At 45.4% G+C, this 21,565-nt stretch overlaps 1 protein-coding gene across 9 annotated transcripts in view; it reads left to right on the top strand.

Annotated features, from left to right (window-relative positions):
• Window positions 1-21,565, top strand: part of LOC131666182 (POU domain, class 6, transcription factor 2) — a 106,704-nt gene that overhangs the window by 79,477 nt on the left and 5,662 nt on the right. For 7 of the 9 annotated variants that reach the window (XM_058938602.1, XM_058938607.1, XM_058938606.1 and 4 more), the window contains 9 exons: window positions 11,093-11,270; window positions 11,349-11,507; window positions 11,813-11,977; window positions 15,028-15,192; window positions 15,592-15,854; window positions 16,650-16,872; window positions 17,334-17,514; window positions 18,306-18,344; window positions 19,361-19,444. In XM_058938602.1, coding sequence (XP_058794585.1) covers window positions 11,093-11,270; window positions 11,349-11,507; window positions 11,813-11,977; window positions 15,028-15,192; window positions 15,592-15,854; window positions 16,650-16,872; window positions 17,334-17,514; window positions 18,306-18,344; window positions 19,361-19,444 — 1,457 coding nt within the window. The remainder of the gene's footprint in view (window positions 1-11,092; window positions 11,271-11,348; window positions 11,508-11,812; window positions 11,978-15,027; window positions 15,193-15,591; window positions 15,855-16,649; window positions 16,873-17,333; window positions 17,515-18,305; window positions 18,345-19,360; window positions 19,445-21,565) is intronic. The other 2 variants (XM_058938604.1, XM_058938605.1) reach the window with 1 other exon arrangement.

Genomic DNA, 21,565 nt, shown 5'->3' with positions numbered 1-21,565 from the left:
TAAACCAACCCCCAGACGACTGAGTATGGCTTCTCTATTTCTCGCTCGCTCTCGGCATTAGCGCACGTAAATAGGCGATTTTGCCTTGCACGGACACACACAGCCCGGAGTATGTTTTATCCAACGGAGTAGCAGCTCCGCCTACTTGAGCGGCGAATTATGTACGCGCTCGTGTCCTTTGTTTGAGCTAATGACACCGCGGCGTGTTATGTTTGATCGATAGGCGGCTATAGCCTACCTACGGCTATATCTACCCTACCCCCGCTCTGTCCGACGAGTAAAGCACACACATAACCGAGCTTACACTGTAATCTGTGGCGCGTCGCTGCGTCGTTATGCCGATTTGTTTATTCGATTCCCTATCTTCTTGAGCTCATTAACAATCGACCACACACAACCCGAATCCGAGCTGCTTTTCTTTTTGTCTTTGTTCTGTTGTCAATTGACTCGGATTTTTGAAACCTCGCAAGCAACGTTGGAAGATTTGACCGGCCAGCGAACACAGTAAGTCACGTTGAACGTACATGCATACAACTCTCTTGAACAGTCTGAATGAATAAGAGCCTCGGCGAGAAGAAAGAAAAATTGGCCTGCCCATTAAGTATGATTAGCGCACGATCGAATAAATTCCATCCAAAGAATTGATGATTGATGAATCGGCGCATTGAATTGGCATGACAATAGCGCAGGCGATCGTACGTACGAGTGAAAGGGTTTCAAGTACTCAAAGACAAAATTGAACATTGTAGGACGCACAATCAAAGTTTAAAGCGGTCCTTTCATCAAAGTATACATTATGAATGCAGCAGCGCGGCAAAGAAGCGGGGAGAACACTTGGGGTAGCGCGTATTCTCGCCCGATTTGTTTTAAAGTTGCGCGCGGCGCGTCTTCCTCGAGAGCGCGGGAGAGTATTAATTGCGCCTTGATTAATTAATTTATTCGCTCGCTCTGTCGCCAGAAAAGATTGTCCCCTTTGCAAAGGCAATTACAATATGAAAGGCGCATAAATCAGTGGCTTTAATTAACGTATTATTATGATTATTCGAGATACGCAAGCGCCAAGGACGAATCTTGCGGGGAGGAATTGGAGGGGCTACGAAAAAAGCTTGGATTTGCACTGCTCGAGTGGTTCCTGTCGAGTGCACGGAGCCGCGCGGCATGCAACTTTGTTTCATTATAGCTCAATGACTCGTCGATGACTGATAATTCGATCGAGGACTTTGTTAGCCGATTCGAAGAGCAGCAAGTAAAGGTTCGTTGCTGCGCGAGCGCCCACACGGAGTACGAGCAATGAGTTCTGGATTTTCGGATAATAGAGCAGTTAAGAGGGGAGCGCTAGGTTCGCAAAGTGAGCAGGTCGAGTAGTTACGCTCTCGAGCTTTTCCATTAATGACGGAAAGGCGGAGTTCCCTCTCTCGCTCTCATTTTATTGCGGAGAGAAAAAGTACAACGCAATCGTACACGCAAGCTCATACTTGAGAATGGCAGATCGGCTTGGGGAGGGAGGGGGCAGTGACGACGGCTCTACCTATACTGACTCTCTCGTCGATCGAATCATTTCTCTTTCCAACTCGTATCACTGCATTGACAATGCCGCGGATCTTTTCCTCGTTGATTAATGCGCGCGGCTACGATCGAACAATCGTAATTTATACGATATCGGTGGCCCTGTCGGAAGCCAATCCTTTTCTCCGACGATAACAGTTTCTCCACGAGGGCGTACGCGCGCACGCGCGTGCGTTCGCCTCGCTGCGGCTGCGCTGCATTTTTTAATTAATCGAATTATTCGACTGTGTTGCAATGGAATTGAAATAAGTGCGCGCCGAGCTCGCTCTCCTCTCTGGGCGAGCGCGATTACCCTCCCCGTATCCACTGTAGCTGCACGCTTCTCTTTTCCCGCGCGAGCGCAGAGATCGCCTGGTCTGGCCGATTCCACGCGTACTTTTTTCGCTTTTCGCACGTAAGCGTCTGCCAGCTGAAGCAACGCACATTGCCGGCGATCGCTTTTCCGACGTTTATCGGACGGAATTGGGGAAGCGCCCTGTCAACCGGCCTCTCTCTTTGTCTCATTTTTAGAGCTGCGAAACATCATTAATCCTCATTGGTCGATAATTTATTTGAGCGCACACGCCAATCGAGACTCAGTCATTTATTTAACATTTCCACGCTGACAACGGAATTACTTCTGATATTTTTGCTGCTGCTCGGCTTCATTCTTATTGATCGCATTTGGCTGCAAGCTCATCTTGACATGATTTTCAAATTTCCAGCAATTATTCACCGTTTTGCGAATCAACTGTAAGGAATTTATAGCACCTACGTCGTGGTCGCGAGCGATGCTGCAACCCAGATTCCTGTGTTATTCTAAATATTCGGTAAGGTAGAGGGACACCGCATTGGACCAGCGAGCGCAAAGTGCGATAACTTGTGATGAAAAATGAAATGTTCATTGCGCGAGAACTGGTTTCATTCAAACGCAATGATAAATAGCGATTCATTTCGGCTGGCCTGATCTACCGACGATTGGAGCGTCCGATTGAACCGCACACTTTCGATGCGCCAAGCTTTATACTTTCTTTCGATCCGATCGAACTTGCACGACAGGTCGAGTTGGCTGTAAAAGCAAGCCTCTAGCGTATTGTAAGTAGCTCTTTGCTTAGGTCGGATGCAGCTCGTACGCAATTTCATCCGCTTACACAGTAGCACACGTAGGGGCTAACGAGCGGGTCCGAAGTATTCCCAGTATGGTAGGCTACTTGACGTATTTCAATTAACCTTATGGCCGCGTGCGCGCGAGCGGTCAAATGTCAAACAAGAGCGTGCAAGGGCAGTGAGCGCTTCGACGTTACGCACGTGGCTGCCGTGCGTATTCTTAATCCATAAATTCAAGCCCGCAATAAAAGCGACCTTACTGAGGGAGCGAGGGAGGCGAGCAAAGCTCTTAAGGCAGGCTTCGGCAATCTGAAGTACCTTGGCTTCGAAATCGTCGCTTGCCGCGCGCCGTGAGCAGAGCAGCTTCCTGTTTTCGGTTATAGGCACACAAATACACACACACACACACACGCGCGCGCGAGGCCACGCGCGAACACGTACTCACAGCAGCAGCAGCAGCAGCAGCAGCAGCAGCAGCAGCAGCAGCAGCAGCAGCAGCTAGAGCACAGCGAGAAAAGCGGTCTAACCAAACTTAATTGAATCCCAGTCCGAATGTATAATATGTAGACTGCCTGCATAATGTCTCTCGCTCAACGGATCTCAGAGCGAGCGCATCTCGGACCGTGCGCGGCCCCGGAATTAGATATACAATAATGTAAGCAGAGCCGCCACCGACGCAGAAGCAAGGGCTGGGTGGGTGCTGCGCAAGGTCATGTATATTCATACATCGCCCACTCCTTTCTCCCCACCCTGGCCCTGTCTCGCCGAACCTTACCGCCGCCGCCGCTGCCTTGCTTGCTTGCTTGCTTGCTTGCTTGCTGATCTGGCCTCCTTTCCAAACTGACCGGCCTGAGAGACAGAGGGGTCGGAATAGATCACGCCACCGGCCTCCTCCTTCTCCTCTTTATGCCTCGCGTACCTATAAAAATTTTATCGACTCTCTGCTCTCGCGTAAGGAACGCGCAGCCCACCCGCCGACCACCCGCCGACCAGAGCTTTATTAAGCTGCCGCTTCTTCGCCTTCTGTTTTTCTGCGCTGACGAGTCATTACTTCTCACTCGACTGAGGAATAGATTTCTTTAGGAGTAGGGACGGGGCAAATTAAACCGGGCTATCGACGTATACACCGAGATGAATTTACAAGTTAAATTCCTCGAGAGCGCTCGCGACTTCATTACCAGCGATTTTATCGCACTCGCAGCTGGGCATTCGTAATGAGCGATGCCCATTAATTTTAATATCCATTAAATGCAAATCCCACGTCACGAGCCTTGCAAGGGTGGCCTTATACTTTTGTGACACCTTGTCCTGTGCACTCGATGTATATGCCACTTCGTCTTACTCTTCATTGATTTTTCCATATCAGAGCTTCAATTATTTCTATTGTGAGTCATTTTAAATCGCGCCAGACGTTTCCCTATATACATACCGACACAAATAAGGAATCTGCACTGTTTAGTTATTGACAAATGATTTCTTGAGAGCTTGTCCGTAATTCCAGAATTACCCTTTGATAATTAAACATTCAGCGACTCATTGGCTACAGCAGCTGTTCGAGATATTGCTTATATCGCCTCGATTAAGAACAAGGGATCTCTCGGCGGCGGCGAATTGACGGGAAAAATTGGCGAATCGAACCGAACGAATAATCAAAGCGCGACGCAGTCGGTGGTGAAGTCGGTCGGCTGGGGGTGAAGTTGGGCGCATAATCCACCACTAGCTCTCTGCCTACTGGCTGCGCTGGTTCTCATTCATTTGGGCTTGTGTCTCCGCCACGTCTCGGTCAACTCGACCATTATCTGCCGCAATGAGAAACCGCCTTTTAATTTTTGATCGAGTAGCAAAAGCGATTATAACAGTTTCCAAATGAGCTCAAGCGAATTAAACGTTTGATTACTCTACCACATTTTTTCTTAGCAAGCACCGGTATACAGCCACGTGTTTATGTTAGTTATAAGAGTTATAAGTGTCAGATAATGATGTGTATTTAATTAGTGCGATTGCGTGGCTATGATGCCTAGAGTAATTTGTATAGAAATATCGATTAAATAAAAGATTAGAGGCTTAATACGATTAAAATTGGCTTCGGTTGCGAGAGTAATTAAAACCAAACGAGTTCTCGCTCGATAATGTGTTTGGTAAACAATCAAACTTCGAGCAAGCAATTAAATGTTTAATTGATGGCAATTTACATGTAATTGTAGGCGTTGGAAAAAAACTCGTATACGTTTCAGTGGGAAAAGCGGGTTCGTCTTAACGTTCGATCAAGAAAATGTGAACAAAGGCCAATTTTCATGGACCTTTTCACGAGTTTTATAGCAAACTAAAATACTACGAAATTTCAACCGTCTGGAACGCTTATTAAAACGAGAACGAGAGTATTAAAAAAGAAATCCACACGGCACACAGTATTCCGTCTGGTCATAATACCCGTCAGAACGCAGTACGCGTCAGCAGACATACGGCTCGCTTTTTGATTGCCAGCCTGCATTATCTAAGATGATACGAGCGTAATTAAGTGTACGTCCACCTATAAAACCATCAAAGCTCTCTCATTCTCTCTCGCTGGCGTTGTCCCGCGCCACACACCATACGAAATTCGTTGAAGTAATAAAAGTCTCGTGCGTATAGCACAAAGCGTTCGAAAGCTCTCGCGCTCGCATCAAGTGCTCACAGAGATTAACCCCCTGTTTATTTTTATGACTCCGTTTATCCATCCATGCATCTCTGTGCGCGGCCTCTTGTTTCTGCTAAATAATCCCAGAACCACCGCCGTGGGTAGCTTGGGCTTTCGTTTGTAATAACGCGATCGGTTGACCCGGATGTTTTTCGTGCGTCAATAATAGAAAAATAATAGTACAGGAAACACGGGATTTCGTTGAGTCAAGCGACGAGAAGCCACGTAGCGCACCGGCCAAATGACTCATCACGTCAGTAACTGTCGCTTATTATAACACACGCGAATACACCGTCGTGATGTTAGCTTAAGTTAGATCGATGCCATTCTCTCGCTCGAGACATAATTTCGATGTGCTTTTGGTATAGTGGGGCGGGCTGGCTTCGCGACGAGCTGCTACTGCTGCTGCTACTGCTACCATAACTACACAGTGCAAATGAAACGGGCGTAAGCATATGAACCCCTTTCGCGCGGAACATTAATATCGCGAAATGAAGCTCATTTACATATAAATAAGGTTGAGTGAGAAAAGGAAGGGGAATGAGAGAGAGAGAGAGAAAGACGGAGTGAGTAGGGGATATAACCAGAGAGAATAGGCTGCAAGGGGGTTGGAAAAGCCGGGGAGCTCGTAGCGAAAGCCGAAGGGACTGAAAGGTTTTTTCGGATATTCATTGACTAGCCCTGTTGATATTGTTGTAGAAATCCACAGAGAAAGAGAGTCGGAGTAACTCGGTAATTTTCGTAATGAGCATTTCGAATTCAAACTCGATATTACTATGGCCTCATCGATACAACGAAATACTACAAAGGAAAATGTGGGTCTGTATCAGAACAAAAGATTACGCTCCACCACTTCGATTGTGGGTTTTTACATAAATATATGCTGGTCATTTTATATTAAATGTACATACATATAATTCTGTAGGAAATTGCATACATGTACAGATTACACTGTCACGAGTGACCATATTTACAAACTGACTGAGGAACTTTTGTTAGATAATTTTTCGCGTGTTACTTGAAGTTTAATTACAGCAAGTCCCCGTTGTACAAAGTAACTTTGAAATGCATATCAGAAAAGCCCATCCCTAATTACATCACCACACTTGCACACGCACGCACACACACACCCACGTGCATGCAAACGCGCTCGAGCTAATCCGCACGCAGAGATATGCTTCTTACTTTATCGCAGATAACAGAATGACCAGGTGATAATTGCGAGCAGAGCTCCGCAGGGGAAATTCATCGTTTGCTCACCGCGGACGAATTATACGCTAAAGAAAGGGAGAGAAAGAGAAAAGCGTAGCTCGACGACCACGTCCCAAGGTCGACGCGCGCCCTCCGAAAACTTTCTCTTTTTCTTTCGCGTCGTCGTCGACGCCGGGCGGCTGGCAAGCGTAAGGGGGAGGGTGAAAAGTTCGCGCTTCCGCGGAACGAGGTCTTTGCTCCCTGCTCCCTCTTTCCGGCTATGTCTTTAAATAGCTCGCTCGAACTTTGATGGCTTTGCTGGTACACGTTGATGAGCTTTCGATGGCCGTTTTACAATATGCTTTTAGATGACGATCGACGCATTTGCTTTCATCGCCATTTTATGCGCGGAAATGAAATTCATTCGCTCGACAAAATTACTATTTTTAAATCACGCGAAAAGGCTTACATTCTATAAATATGCAACGATTAAAAGCAAGAAGTTTGATTTTCTAGATTCAAAGCTTGATTAGTGCTGTTTGTAAATATTTAAGAATCCATCAGTCGCGCGATGTATGCCACAATTGACCGACAAGTGCAAAGTCAAATTAGATCGCCTATAATGAAATAACCCCCGAGCAAACAGACACGTAACTCACGAAGCACACAATTAAAATTACAAAGTAAACAAGCACTACGTGACAAACACAGTCTGGAACTCATGAAAAAGTAACGTCCACAATTCCAAAGCGAGCATCATTAAGCCATTATGTCATTCGCTAACCGTCTCAACACGCGAGGCGGCTCATTAAATAATGCAAAAGCTCGCACAGGTTAATCCAATTCTTCTGCTGTATGTATATATATCTGGCATATAAATCTATAATCAATAACCGGTGTGATAAACATACGCATGCAGGCTACAAAAGCGGAAGATCTGGCTGCGTATCAATGCCTTTGATGGATGAGAAACGGATTCGCAGTCTGGGCTGCGGATTATCGGTGGTGTGTATGCACGCGCGCGCGCGTGCGCGCGTGTGTGTGTGTGTGTGTGGCTGCTGTGTGGCGCGCAAAAAAAATGCGTGCTCGCACCCATTAATGATTCGGGGAGTGAGGAGAAAAAAATTGGCCATTAGACTAGCTTCGCCGAATATATACGAATGCCGAAGCTATACGTAACGCGGGCACTGCCGCGCTATCGTTTATTAGCGCAAACAGATATTAATGTATTTTTAGCGGGGCCAAGCGATGGCGTTCTTTCGGAAAAGGCGCCGCCAAATCCAATTACTTTTATTCGGATGAAATGAGTGCCGCACAGCTAAGTCATTAATACTAATCAATGGGGTGTATATACATACACAGCGCCTCGCTGCGCTGCCAACAACACGTAGGAATTACCCATAACTTCGCAACCGAGTAAATGACTTTATTGCGGAGGAAAAAAGTTTGCAACCTCTCCTCCCCGCCTCTCTCCAACGTTTACGCCGTTAAAAAATCCGAGTCGATAAGTAATGTTTATTGTTGCATTTCCAGTATTTTTTGCCCGAGCTATACAAGCCCTCCCCCGCCATGAGCTCCTGACAATACGTAGCGCACTTAGCCCCCTTGCCCCGCGCGTTTCCGGTATTACACATCCCTATGCGCGATTTTTTATCGTTACCACGACTACCTACCCCGTTTTACCGTAGAAACGATTCTGCCGATTTTTCGGGTTATTAACGAGTGCCCAGTCGAGAGCCCGGATTGACTTTTTTTCGGTGGATTTATACCAGAGAGCTTCGTTATCATGCACAAAAAAAAGGATGCTTCCCTTTCTGTCCCTCGCTTTTTTTTTAATTCATTGAAGGTAACGTTGTTTCGTGGACTCGCCGACGTGTGCACGGTCCTTTCGATTCGGCAATAATCAAATGCCTTTAAGTGAACTTTACTAGCGAAAATAACTGATTTATACGTGCGAGGTGCGAGGCATGTGCAAATGCCTGTTTGTAAATAAAGCGTCGCGTCGCCGCGGTAGACGCGGTAGCGCACCATTTAAAACATTTGCGCGCTGAATGATCTTTCGCAGCGCTCATTGTAACGAGTAAAACGAATTTGCCAATTTGAAAATGCGCGCGCGCGCGCGCGGCAATAGGATTGGCCGGTTTTCGCATTGAGCAATATATAATGAAAAGAACCGATCGCCATTCATTTAAAGCTCAACCTTCGCCATGTTTTTCATGTGCGTGTGCTCGCTCGCGAGTGCGTAATTTTCGATAAAAGCAACTAATTTTCAAAAAGCCCTTTTTGTTCCGCAGTCTCGTGAAATCTAGTGTTTTATTCTGATTTCATTGAAGGTACCGAGCACGTGAAAAGCCAAAAAGAGAGAGCGACCTCGGAGGGTTGCATTATCTGCATGCGTCGTCGCGTTATTCATTTTGCGAGCTTTCTCTCTTTTTTTCATTCAGGGATTGGTAATTAATTTTTTTTACAAATGCACCACGCGCAGTATTCAACTTTTCAAAACAATAGCTTTCACAGTAAGGTGATATGTTTGTCGGAATTTCTGTGGATTCGTTTCAATTTACGATATCGATCGATCGAATATATATGTATATGTAAATTTTTTTTAAACAACTGTAACTGAAAGCCTTCTTGACTTAATTATTCGGTGAAGCCCTTACTATGCTTGAATTCCCTCGGTCGTATATGTATGTATATGCAGTTTTAAACAACGTGTTCTGTGGAAACATCGTCGATCGCTAAGCAGATTTCTTTAATAGTTATATTTGATAACAATCCACGAGCAGATTTTAAGTAGATTAGCGTAAAAAAATCTTGGCGCCTTTGCCCAAAGCCGACAAACCGCGCAGTGGGTGCATAAATCCTCGCAGGTGTAAGATTAATGAGTTGTAAATTGGTCGGGTGATGCTCGAGTAGGAAGCAGCTAATCGAGGACGATCAAAGGAGCTGGGAGTAAAAAAGCGAAGGTGATAAAGAAGGAGTAAGGCAAAGCCCGTAGAAGAGCGAGGCCGGGACTGAAGCAATTGGTGGTGCAAACATTCGTTCCGTTAAACGCCGCGGCCTCTTTTAGGATATAGAACCGAGCGACGCCCGGTTACCGGAGGCTCTAAAACTCTTAATCTGTATCCGGCTACGGCGCTACATGTCCCGGCATATTTCCATGCCATTATGCAAAAGGGGGGCCGAACGCTAACGGAACTCCTACCCTCTCCGCCTCGCTCGCTCTCTTATATTCCGGCAGGCACCCGTGCTCCGATGATAAAACATCGTCTACGCAAGTGATTTGACGCGGCTACGCACGGGAGTGGCAGAGAAAGAGGGAAAAGCTACAACGTTCGAACGAGTTATGTGATTAAAATATGTATCGATGTAACATGCGCGTTTACAAAGTATCTTATCAGCGGTGGCATTTTTCAATCGCAGACACGAAAAGCATAGCAAAAACGAGTGCGCGTATCTTAATCGCTGGTGCCGCACTTGAAGCGAACTTTTTCGTCGCTGCAGCCGGCGATAAACTTGCACGCTCAAAGTGTACACACACGTCTACATAACAGACATATAACGTCTATCGATTTATTATAATTTAGATTGGCTGGAGAGCGGCGCATGGGCTCTCGCGTTACGCGCTAATTACACCCCGGGCAAGTATCGTGCAAATGAGCCTGGGCTTCGCGAGAGCAAATTATCTCTCTCTTGCTCTCGCTCGGCTGCGAGTAAGATTGCACGCTTGCGATAAGGGCGTCTTTTCGCCGTAGCGCATGAGCGCGCAGGCGGCCCTCTCGTATCGCCATTAACGGCCGGACGATGATAAATGAGCCAATTCACCTAATTAGCGTATAGCTCGATTCGCCGCTACGATAAATACGCAAAGCACACCACATAGCGATGACGCTATACATGCCAGATCAATCAATTTGCCGCTCCCCCCTCCCCCCTCCCTCTCTCTCTCTTTCCTTGTGGCATTTAACACGCGCTCTATCCATTGCTCGATGGCCTTTTTTTCCTGTTTTTTTTTCTTATTCATTGTCGATGCCAATTTGTTCGATCGATTTTTGGCGCAACGAGGAATGCATAATGGGCAAAACGGACTGCGAGATTAAAGTAAGCTTGCTATTGGATGCCAAGATTCTCCTTCGGTCGTCTAATAAGTTGAGAAGAAGAAAAGAACGCGCGACAAATCGTGATAATTACCACGGACGTGCTGCGCATCGCAAAAAAAAAGTATCCGCCAGTGGCGCTCGCCGAGTTTGCACCCCCCGTTCTCCATTGTTAATTCAGCCAAAATCAGACGGTTTCGCAGTAGCATTTAATGAGCTTCATTCATTATTAATTAATAATTTGTGTTATTTCGGAAGGCACAATAAAGCGTAATCATTCCGACGTCGATTGATTATGTCGTGCAGAATGCAGCGTGTTCAACGCGATGTTTTGTACTCTCGGCCCTCTTCGCCGAAAGCTAATGTATACTGGTTTTCTCTACTGAAAATTATTATGCATTCTCTGATTAACAGCAACTGGCATTGTTTGGTAAAGCCGTACTAACGAGGTAATGCGATTTTTTGGTGTTTACAGGACAGCGACAGGAGTAGTACAGATAGTCCAGAGCCGGGCTCGGGCTCGCTGTCTCACGAGCACCAATTGCTCATGGAAGGTTTGAGGAATTCGCGCAAAAGGCGGCGCAGTCCTTCGCCCAAAAACATCGATCACGCGAAGCGAGCTGCTGTTGCGCAAGCCCACCTGAACGGCACAAGTAAGTGATATCGCATAGCATTCGGCCACCAAATTATCCTGGTGGCTCATTCTGTAACGTGCGAATGCGTGGCTGCAGTGGCGGGAATGGTGACGCTGCAAAACCTGCAGAATCTGGCGATGGCGCAGAATCTGCCGCAGGTGGCATCGTTCGCGGCTGGTCTGCAAGGCATGTCCTCGGAGCTGACTAATAATCAGCTCATCAATGCACCCCTCAATCTCACGGTTACCCCGCCGGGTAGGTATATCATACTTGCCGTCTCTTAGCTGCCATTACGTCGATCGCGCCGTGCTTGCAAAACTATGTGCTGTTCACAATTACAAAACTTTATAATACGCTTTGAATGCTTGATGGCTCGTCTCTCGATGGATAATTTACAATTATCTGCAGTTGATCGCGAGGGGCATGGCCTGTGCATTATACATAATGCATCGAGGCTTCCATAAGGATCAATTAGATACTATAACGCATTTGTTCTCGCGTGTTTTTGTGGTTTCACAACAACAAAGTTTTATAATGCGTTGTGATCATTTGGCTCACAGCTGGCACGGCTCCGACGACGCCTTCCTGCACGACAGCTCCGATGGCAACTCTTACTCAGCTGCTCGCGCAACCACAGCCTGTAGCAATGCCGCAGTTTATCATGACTTCGGGTCAGCTCGTCCAAGGTATCCAGGGTGCTCAACTACTCATACCCACCTCGCAAGGTAACAATTTTTTCCCATTTCATCCTCCATTTTTCAGTTACGTGCATTTCCGTTATCACTCATTCGTGGAAAGGAGCACGCTCCCCGCTATTACTATGTGAATATAGTGAGAAAGCTCGCTCAACAAAGTAGCCTTGGAGATTCATAATGATGCTGTGTCTTGGCTAATTTATTGTCATTTCCAAATGAAATTTTCATAAAGATCGCGATTCTATAGTGCTGCGAAAGCCGCGCACATACAAACACGTAAAGTTGGCAACAGCAGAATTACGCGTGTTATCGTCGTCTTATAATATCGCAACTCGACAGATAACTAGTGGTGGGGTAGGCTATTGGCGCTGACGGAAGTTGGGATTTGGGCTTGTATCCGGATGAAGCCCTAATCACAGGCGCTTTCTCTCTCTCTCTCTCTCTCTCTCTCTTTAGCGGCTGCATAATATCTGCAGCGGCGCGTTCGCAGCGCACTCGAGGCTTGCAATCGAGTTTGCTCGGTGTTATACTAATATCGGCCATCCCTCGGCCAGCACGGGAAGAGAGGGAGAGAGAGCTGCTCTGCTAGTGCTGCTGCGAACTCTCTGGCCAACTAATTTCAATGTATAATTAACGTCTCCAACCGCGCTTGGACCCTCTCGGTCATTTCTTGCCCTCGCGGCGGTGGTGGCGGCGGCGACGACGACGACGACGACGGGTGGCTAGCGAAGCTCTTTGTCTCAGAGCGACGTTGCCACTTGGTCGCTGCTGCTGCTGCTGCTGCTGCTGCTGCTTGCTCGTTCACTCGCCATACGAAAGAGCCATGCGGATTCCTATTGATTGCGGCCACAGCCTCGCAGCTAACTTCGTTGCCGAGCGTCCTAACTTGGACACTCATGAAGCAGCCTGGACACTGATTTGGATGCACTAGCTGCGCGGATCTGTCGTTAGGAGAAAGGCAGTTATGGATATTTCGGGCTGCGTAATCAGTGTTGGTTAACTCGATTCGTCGCCGTACTTCTATATAACCCGCAAGCTCTCATTTGGTCGCGCCTTATGTCCAAGTTTGCCGAGAGCAAGCTCAATCCATCGCGAGTTACTCTGGTCTCGTTGGGAGGCGAGTTTGAGCATTTGCAAAGCCCTGATAAATGGCCAATTGATCGCTAGCAAATCTCACGCTCGAAACTCGTTTACCCTTGATTCCTAGTACGTAGCGCGGTAATAATTGCACACGCACACTACCCTAGTCGGTTTGCTTCGGGCCAATTTTGCCAAATGCTCAAGTTAACTTCACAGCTAAGAAAGTTAGCTTGTACTTCGCGAAAATGCAGCGCTATACGCACGACCTCAATCTTCTTGAGACTCCACGTACAAAGTTTCGACTCGGGCGAGTGTGGAGTGTTGCACGGCTGCAGTCCCCGCGCGTACCGCTGATAAATTAAAATTCCACCGACAACAGCCACTTTGGCTAATTTCCAGTCTAATTATGTTACTGCAATCACTAACGTACGACTATCCATTTTTCGAGTTATTTAAACACATAACATTAATTTATATTATTAATTGTTGAGATCGATTGTCAATTCAACTGTGCGTGCGGCAATCATCCTAACTTTCTAAAATACAACCGACGTCATACTTTCTTTTTTATTTCAATTTCAGTTAGTAATTTCATGTCAGAAGTTTATCCGAACTTTTACCAAGTCGAAAATTCAGCACGTATATACAATTGACGTTCGACCAAAAAGCCTATTACTACTTAAAAGCCAGGTAACCACCAAGGGCAATTTTTCTGCGGCTACTCTTCGGGATAACTCAATTTGAAGAAAAAAACGCCTCAATATATATATATATATATATATATATATATATAACATTGAGCGATGAAAAAGAAACTTGAACCAAAGAATAAAAAAGAGAAAGTTAGCCCTCGCAGTTGAAAATAAAGTTTTCGGGGGGAGAGTATAAGTTGGTAAGCGCGCGCGAGCTTGGGACACACAACAAGTGGTCGAAGTCGCGCAAGCGCCGGCAGGAGGAGGAGAAAGGGAACGAGGGGAGGGAGCGAGAGCGATCGATCGCGCACACGCACGCAGGGGGATTCGGCTTATCTCTGCCTTGGCAATGCGCGAAACTTTTTGGCGGCCACGTAACATATAGGATTGCACGCGTGCGTCTGTAGGCGTAAGCAAGCGCTGGCGCACAATGCAGAGGGCGCCGCTCTCTCTCTCTCTCTCTCTCGCGTAGCTACTCATGATCAGTAATCATATTAAGAGTGTGTACACGCTAATCAGATTAGCGTTGCGGGCTTACGCGGAGTAATCCCGAAACTATTCTAAATATGATTAGGCGTCCGCCTCTTCCCCTCCTGGCAGAGTGGGGTCTGTACTACTCTCTCGCCTTCGAGATGAAGAAGAGAGTCCAGAATGCTGCATACAGCTACTCGCGCGCGCTCTCGCAGCTCGGTATTAAGACGGTGATAATAGTTTGCCAACTAGCGACGTTGCCTAGGTTAGCCGCTCTATGGGATGTCTAATAATCCCGCGCTGCCTCTGGCGCTCTCGCGAATCTCTCTCTCTCTCTCTCTCTCACGCGCTGAGAGCGCGCGCGCGGATAACTTTACTGCAGTTCAATCCAGATCAAGTGGCGGCTTTGTAAGGAGATTGAGTGGACCTACTATATTAGACGCGTATTTCGAGCTGCCGTGTGCGCGCATCCGCGTCCCAACGCACGGCTTAATAAATTATTTGGCTGATCGAGGATGATGAGGTTAGTAGGTATGCCAAAGCCACACCGCCATAGCCACAGCGACACAATAAGTCTTCGAGGCGTAAAGCCGATAATACGGCTTGTACGAGGATCTTATACGAGCTCTCCCCTTCTCTTTTTCATTCTGCTTCTTCTTTGCATCTTTACGAATAAATACGTTTTAATTTACGTGACTTCCAACGTACATTATCACTCGCTTCGAACAGCCAATTGTACTCAAGAAAAATAAATCGCAGCGTAGCCGTCGTCAAACTCAACCAAGCATAATTCATGAGTTGAGATGCACTGAACATACAACGATTCTTTTATTACAGGAATTGCAACGCAAACGATCTTGACCATTCCGGTGAGCCACGTGAGCACGAGCAACCAAATAGTTAACCTAGCACTGAGCAACGGTCAGGTGGTGTCGACGACTCTCGCTAATCTGCAGTCGATCGCCCAGCCTCAAGGCATGATGAATACTCCTACGAACAACGGTAAACGAATTACAAGCCATTTCGCGCTCCCGATTACCTTGTATATATATCCTGATCGCATTATCCTACTTTAGTCGTATTTCATTTTGTAGACGTCGGAGTGTCGATACCAACCGTGAAGTTAATAGCGATCAGTTTATCGGACATTCATTCAAAAAAAAAAAGAAAAAAAATACAAATATTTATATATATCTATATTTTTTTCGTTTCCAAAAAAAATTTAGACAATTTAATGCACGATTGCTGAAAATTCTCAACACGTCCCAAAGGATAAAGTCCCGCGCACAGGCGCAATCCCTTTGGCCGTTAAACAGCGACCCCCAATAAATCCCGGCAAGTCCGCAAGTAAGTTTAGTCGTGTGCAATAACGTGAGCCGTTTCTCTTTCTCGGACACGCAGTGCCAACGAGTCCGAGCTTAGGGCCGAGCTTAGGCATAAACCCGGCGGCGCTACCGCACTTGCTCAGCAACAACACAGCCAGTCAGCAGCTACTCAGCGCGATGCAGCCTCAGCAACTGCTTCAAGCTGCACAAGCTCAGGCTCAGGCCGTTGCCCAGCAGCAAGCAGTTAGCCAACAGCAGCAGCAACAGCAGCAGCCTTTACTCGCTGCATCACCACCACAACATTCGCATCGACACCAGTCACACATCAATCATTACGCGGTAAGTATATTCTATTTTCCACTCCTGCTTAGTCGCCGTCTCGTTGCGCTTGTTCAATTACTTGATACAATCGATTCAAAATCATTGTAATTATTCACGTATGCGTGTCTTTGATGGCTTATTAAAGTGATTTACTGATAAACACGACATTTCAAGGCATCAATGAGAAATAGCGAGTCAATATTTAAACAAGATCTGCGTTTAATTAAAGTCGTATTTCAACCCCGCGAACGCCTAATTTATAATTCACCGACAATTAGGTACATATTATGAAGCTGCCATTCCATCGTAAATGATATACTTGTAATTTGCGACAATCCGCATATTTTAATAAAAGTTATTCGAGCATTTTACTCGTTTATAATTCACGTACATCAATAAGCGTCGCAAGATACATTGAAAATAAAAAGCGACAAATTTGTAAATACCTTTGAGGAGGGCTAAAACGAGAGTAGAAAAAGAAAAAAATATAATTGTAGTCTCTCTCTAACTCCCCCGCCGACGAGTAATCTCGTTAAGAAAGTATTCCCGTCCAGCGAATAGCACTTCCGCCGCTAATTAGACGGGCGAATTGCCCTCCGGTCCGCGACGCCCTCAGCCTTATTATTACCATAGAATACACAATTGAGAATCGTGAAGGACGCTTAGGCCTCGTCGACGTCCTCGTCGTCATCTCGAGACGAGAGCTTTCCTCGCTGCTGGCAACCGCATTGCGCTTCACAACATTAAATTATTATTTGAAATGAGAAAGCAGAGAGATAACAAATCTTCGTGTCTCTTGTTTGTATTTCATAGCAGCAGCAAAGTGAGAAACATCACAGGGACCGAGTAGAACAGTCGTCGCCACTGAACGGTTCAGCAGTGTCGGCAGCTACGGCACTCAATCGACTCGCCGCGAGCAATGGCGAGATCACCATCACTACCAGCCACGGGCCTCAAGGCGCCAACGTCAAGGCGTCGCCGAGCAGCGTTCACAGCGTCAAAGATGACGATGATGATCTTCTCAACGATTCCTCCAGTGAGTTACCTTTGACGTTTTCAGTTTCCTAGCTGACAATAACAGCGACCAATTAGCCGAATCACAAGGCATTGAACGTGTAATTCAATTTATAAATTACGAGCTGCCTTGCTAGGCAAAAGGAAACAACTCAAGCGCACTCTCGATGGACCGTTAAAATAGCTGCAGCTTCTTCCTAGCAAATGCTCTTACACTGCAATGCTGTTTCTGATCGAACATCCCTAAAATAGAATTTATTGACTATCGGAGACCGGTTTCTATATCTATCTCTTTCTTAAAATCAATTACTCAGTCGATGAAATATCGCGTATACTGTGCTTTTTCTTCGGAGTATCCACCACTTGCAAATAAAAAATAAAATCACGAAGAAACTTGTGTTGACTTGTAATTAACGAGAAATATGAGTTTGGGCAATTGAACGTGTAGCTAATGTGGAACTGTGTGAACGATAAAATTTACAGACCAGCCAACGATTAACGAAGCCACAAACAATGTCGTCGACGGTATAAATTTAGACGAGATCAAGGAGTTCGCCAAAGCGTTTAAACTGCGCCGGCTGTCGCTGGGGCTAACGCAGACGCAAGTTGGTCAGGCCCTGAGCGTGACCGAGGGTCCGGCCTATAGCCAAAGTGCCATATGCAGGTGAGCATGAACGGTCCTTCTATACACCTTACACTCTTCCTACCCCATCATTTCTTTTTTCTTTAGAGAATTGTGTGCGTGTTTTTATTTAGATGTAAATACGTATAAACATATGTTACTCACGTTAACGCGTGCAACTCAGATGACATTCTGTTGTGTAAATGTATAGTATACTACATTCGCCAGGTCACTTGAATATAGCATGAAATATAATGAAAAATCGGATAAATATTTACGTTGTTTACTCGATAAGACTTCGTCGCCACATTGGACAGTGTGACGATCGAATTAACAAGATCAATTTAAACTTAGCTTTTCTAATGTCGTATTCGGCGTGGCTGTCTGATCGACTAGCTGCGAAATTTTATTATCGAGATGTCGTTACCATTGCAGCACACTGTTATGCTGAACTACTTGCGCGGAATAATTGACGTGACAATAATAAATTTATGAGCCGGTGAACTAATGTTAGGTCGTTCGCGCTTAGTTTATAAGTTATGTAACCAGTTTTTGTCACGGTGGTTCTTACAATATAATGTATCCAATAACGAGTCGAGCGACATTTTATTCGAGACACATTATTATTTACCGCCCGTGTATGTCTGATATCCAAACTTGACTATTAAATGAAAAACAAATGAATGTGAATCACTATGAAAAAAGCTGGTCACGTTTGTATATATATATATATATATATATATATGTATTATATATATATATATATATGTATATAAATAGCTTGTTAGCTTTATTACCGTACTCGACTAATTGATGCATTGGTGATTTCCCAGTGCCCTGGCTTTCCAGATGTACGCTCAGCAGCAGAAGATGTACGTTCACATTCCCTTTATACATTTACTTAATTTATCTAAATTTCTTAAGACCTGTAGTCATACCCAATACGTATTTAACAGAGTCTGTCTCATTCATCGCATTCTTAAGTTTCCTCTCTGAATAATAAAATAAAATAAACAAATATTCAACCAAGCCACTTTTTATCGCTGCTCCATTACCCTTTTTCATAAAAAATTCTTTTTTGCTCATTGGGTATGGTTGCTGAAACTGTCTTGTCTCTTTTCGATTCTTAATCATAACTTTCTTTTTATTTTTATTTTTTTTTGTCTTTTTTTTGTAAATTCTATTATCAGTGAAATGACGAATACGCGAAACACGAATAGATATAATAAAATTAAAAAAAAAGAATTGCATCGGTCGACTATAAAATTGCAAAAGGAGCACTTTTGTAATTATCAACTTTCTCCGAGCCAGGGCATTGGCAAGCTTGGGCATGATGTCGCCAACGCGCTAGAGGCTCCGTTCCATTTCTCACTCTGTCGTTTTCTTTTTTTTATTATTTGTTCTTATACCTTGTTGTTGTTTTGTAACTCACTGTTAGCTTTCCAATGATTAGCGACGTTGATTGTCAAATAGAAAATAATAAATTACTTACAAAGAGCGATAGTAGAGAAAAATAGAGCGAGCGAGGGAGGGGGGAGGGGAAGGGGCGAGGGAGAGAGAGGAGTTGGCACATCATATAAAACCCAAAGCATCACCAAGTCAACGCGCATGCACGCATTGTCAATGTCCTGTTATCGAATAATGCATGCTTTTCTTAGTGCTCCTTTAGTCGAAGGATATATACACGTAATATATATCTTTCAACCACACAATTTTGCATATATCAATTGGAAAACGAAAAAAATAAAACAATCGTCCGACTAATACTAATTTGACAAGAGCAGTATTGGCTTTTTTCTTCAAATAAACTTGCATGCTCATTAACACACCTTAATGTAGCAAACAAATAAGAGCCGTGTGATATAATGAACACCATACGATTGTTCAGGTTCGAGAAGCTGGACATAACGCCGAAGAGCGCGGTGAAAATCAAGCCGGTCCTAGAGACGTGGATGAAGGAGGCTGAGGATAGGTGAGTTGTGCCTTTTACCGAATTTCTTGTGTCTTCCCACCTCATTTTTTTTATTGCGAGTGCGCGTGAAATTCCAATCAGCAAGAAGCGCGATTAATCCTTTAGCGATACTTATCGATCAGCTCGTTGTGGCGGCGCGTTACTTAACCGTTGGTATTTAAATCCTAGTCGTCGCGGTTATAATCTTCTTTTTCAATTATGTCCAAGTTGAACGAACGAGATCTACTCTTCCTCTTTCTCGCTTCTTTGCCGTAACTAATTGAATCGGCGCTCAATTAATCGGCAGCGTCGTAAATATTCTGGATGCCGATTACGATGTCTTTGAGAAATTGACTGCAACGGTCTTCTTTATAAGCGCGGCTGCTTACGATAAAATATGCTTATTTGATTCTCGGTAACTACAGACTCAATTAGACGTCGACACGACGCAAACCCTCCGTAGCAGCAAGTTTGTAAAGCAACGCCTAACTGTACTACACGAGAATGCAGCTGTGGAGTAAAGGAGAGAGAGAGAGAGAGAGAGAGAGAGAGAGAGAGAGAGAGAGAGAGAGAGAGAGAGAGAGAGGAGAACAAAAATCGCAACTAAAAAATTTTCAATAATGCGATATCCGAGCGTAGCAACCGACGATACGGTCACGCCCGCCTCGAGGGGCCTAATGTTGCATTAAAGGGTCGCGCGCTATCGCTACCGATATAAATACCAAACGGGCCCTTGGGCACCTACTCGCGATTCGCTCCGTTATGATTTATCATCGCTCTTTTCTTCTTTATACATTATTCGCCTTGAAGTTTCTATATATTTTTTTGGCTTTCTCAAATTGAATCGATACTACTTTGCGGTGCGCTGGAATTTCAGCCGCTCGCTTTTTCCTGCAGTACTTTGTTCTGCTTGATTGTATCTGCGTATAGTTCTAAAAACGATATCGTGAGCATTGAAATTTCAGAATAAATCGAACGTCATCGATAAACACTATTTAAAAATGAAAAGCTGCAGGAGCGTAGAAAAGATGTGAATAAAATGCTGGTAGTTGTATAATTGGCCAATTTTTGTGGAAACATTGTCTCATGATTGACGAAGTCCAGGCCAAAAACTAGAATTGTCCGAAAGATTTAGCAGAGCGGAAGAAAAACAAAACTGAACTTTTGAAAGGAGTTCTAACAATACCAACGAGTGCAATTGTCGCAAGAAAGAGAGAAGTAAAAGAAATAATAAGAGATCACACGTAAGGAAACAAGGCCGCAGCTAAAAGCTCAAAGAGATAAAGAAACATAAGCCTTCGTTGCGCGGCGGCGACGTCGTCGGGTGCGAACTAGAAGCACTGCAGAAAGCATTCTTCGAACGGCGCACTCGTATACCTGTCGTTTGCGCTTACCCACACTGCTACAGCAAACGACAAACCTCTCTCTCGCTCTCTTGGTTGGCGAGGCGTCGCGCGGAAAAATGAAAGCGGCTGGTTTATGCGGTGCACGTGCACGATTTATCTGCTGAGTAATTAAACTGTGGACTAATTAAAATCAGGTTTCTGATGTGCCTCGCTGCCGCCGCGCCGCCTCCTCCGTCCTCCTATCCCTCCAAGCGCTTTCTTCTCCTTTGCTCGCTTAGCGCGTATCCGCTTTCGAAGCGACGACGCTTATCGCCTCCCTCTTGCCCTCCTCCTGCCTCTTCACTTCTCGTTGCACTCTTTGTTGGCTGCTGCTGTTTGACGCTGGCAACTCGTTGTGAGTACTCGATTGAACGCGCTGAAACGAATCGAATGCTTCTGCCTCGAAACAAGCAGTTTATCGCACACCTCACTCATTTTTTTTTACTTCTTTCGTTTGCTGCCGCCGCTGAATATCTATTGCCGCCCGTTCGCGCGCAACACATCTCTCATTAAAGCCCGCTCGTGTTTTTACAAATTGAAATGGAAAAACGTTAAATTTTCAATCGTTCGCGCGAGCGCCAGGGATGCAACTTATATGTACAATAAATCAATAGCCAGTAGCAGGGCGAGAGAGAGAGAGAGAGAGAGAGCGGGAGAAAAAAGAGTGAGAGAGAGAGAAAGCAGTAGCAGTTCTGGCGACTGCATTTAATTAAAATATGAGCCTCTCCATATCTCTGACTCTCCCGCTCGGGCCTCC

Source organism: Phymastichus coffea, unplaced genomic scaffold, assembly GCF_024137745.1.
Source record: "Phymastichus coffea isolate CEN01 unplaced genomic scaffold, Cenicafe_Pcof_1.1 PCOF00057, whole genome shotgun sequence".
Lineage (NCBI taxonomy): Eukaryota > Metazoa > Arthropoda > Insecta > Hymenoptera > Eulophidae > Phymastichus > Phymastichus coffea.
This window is presented reverse-complemented; position numbering and strand designations above follow the sequence as displayed.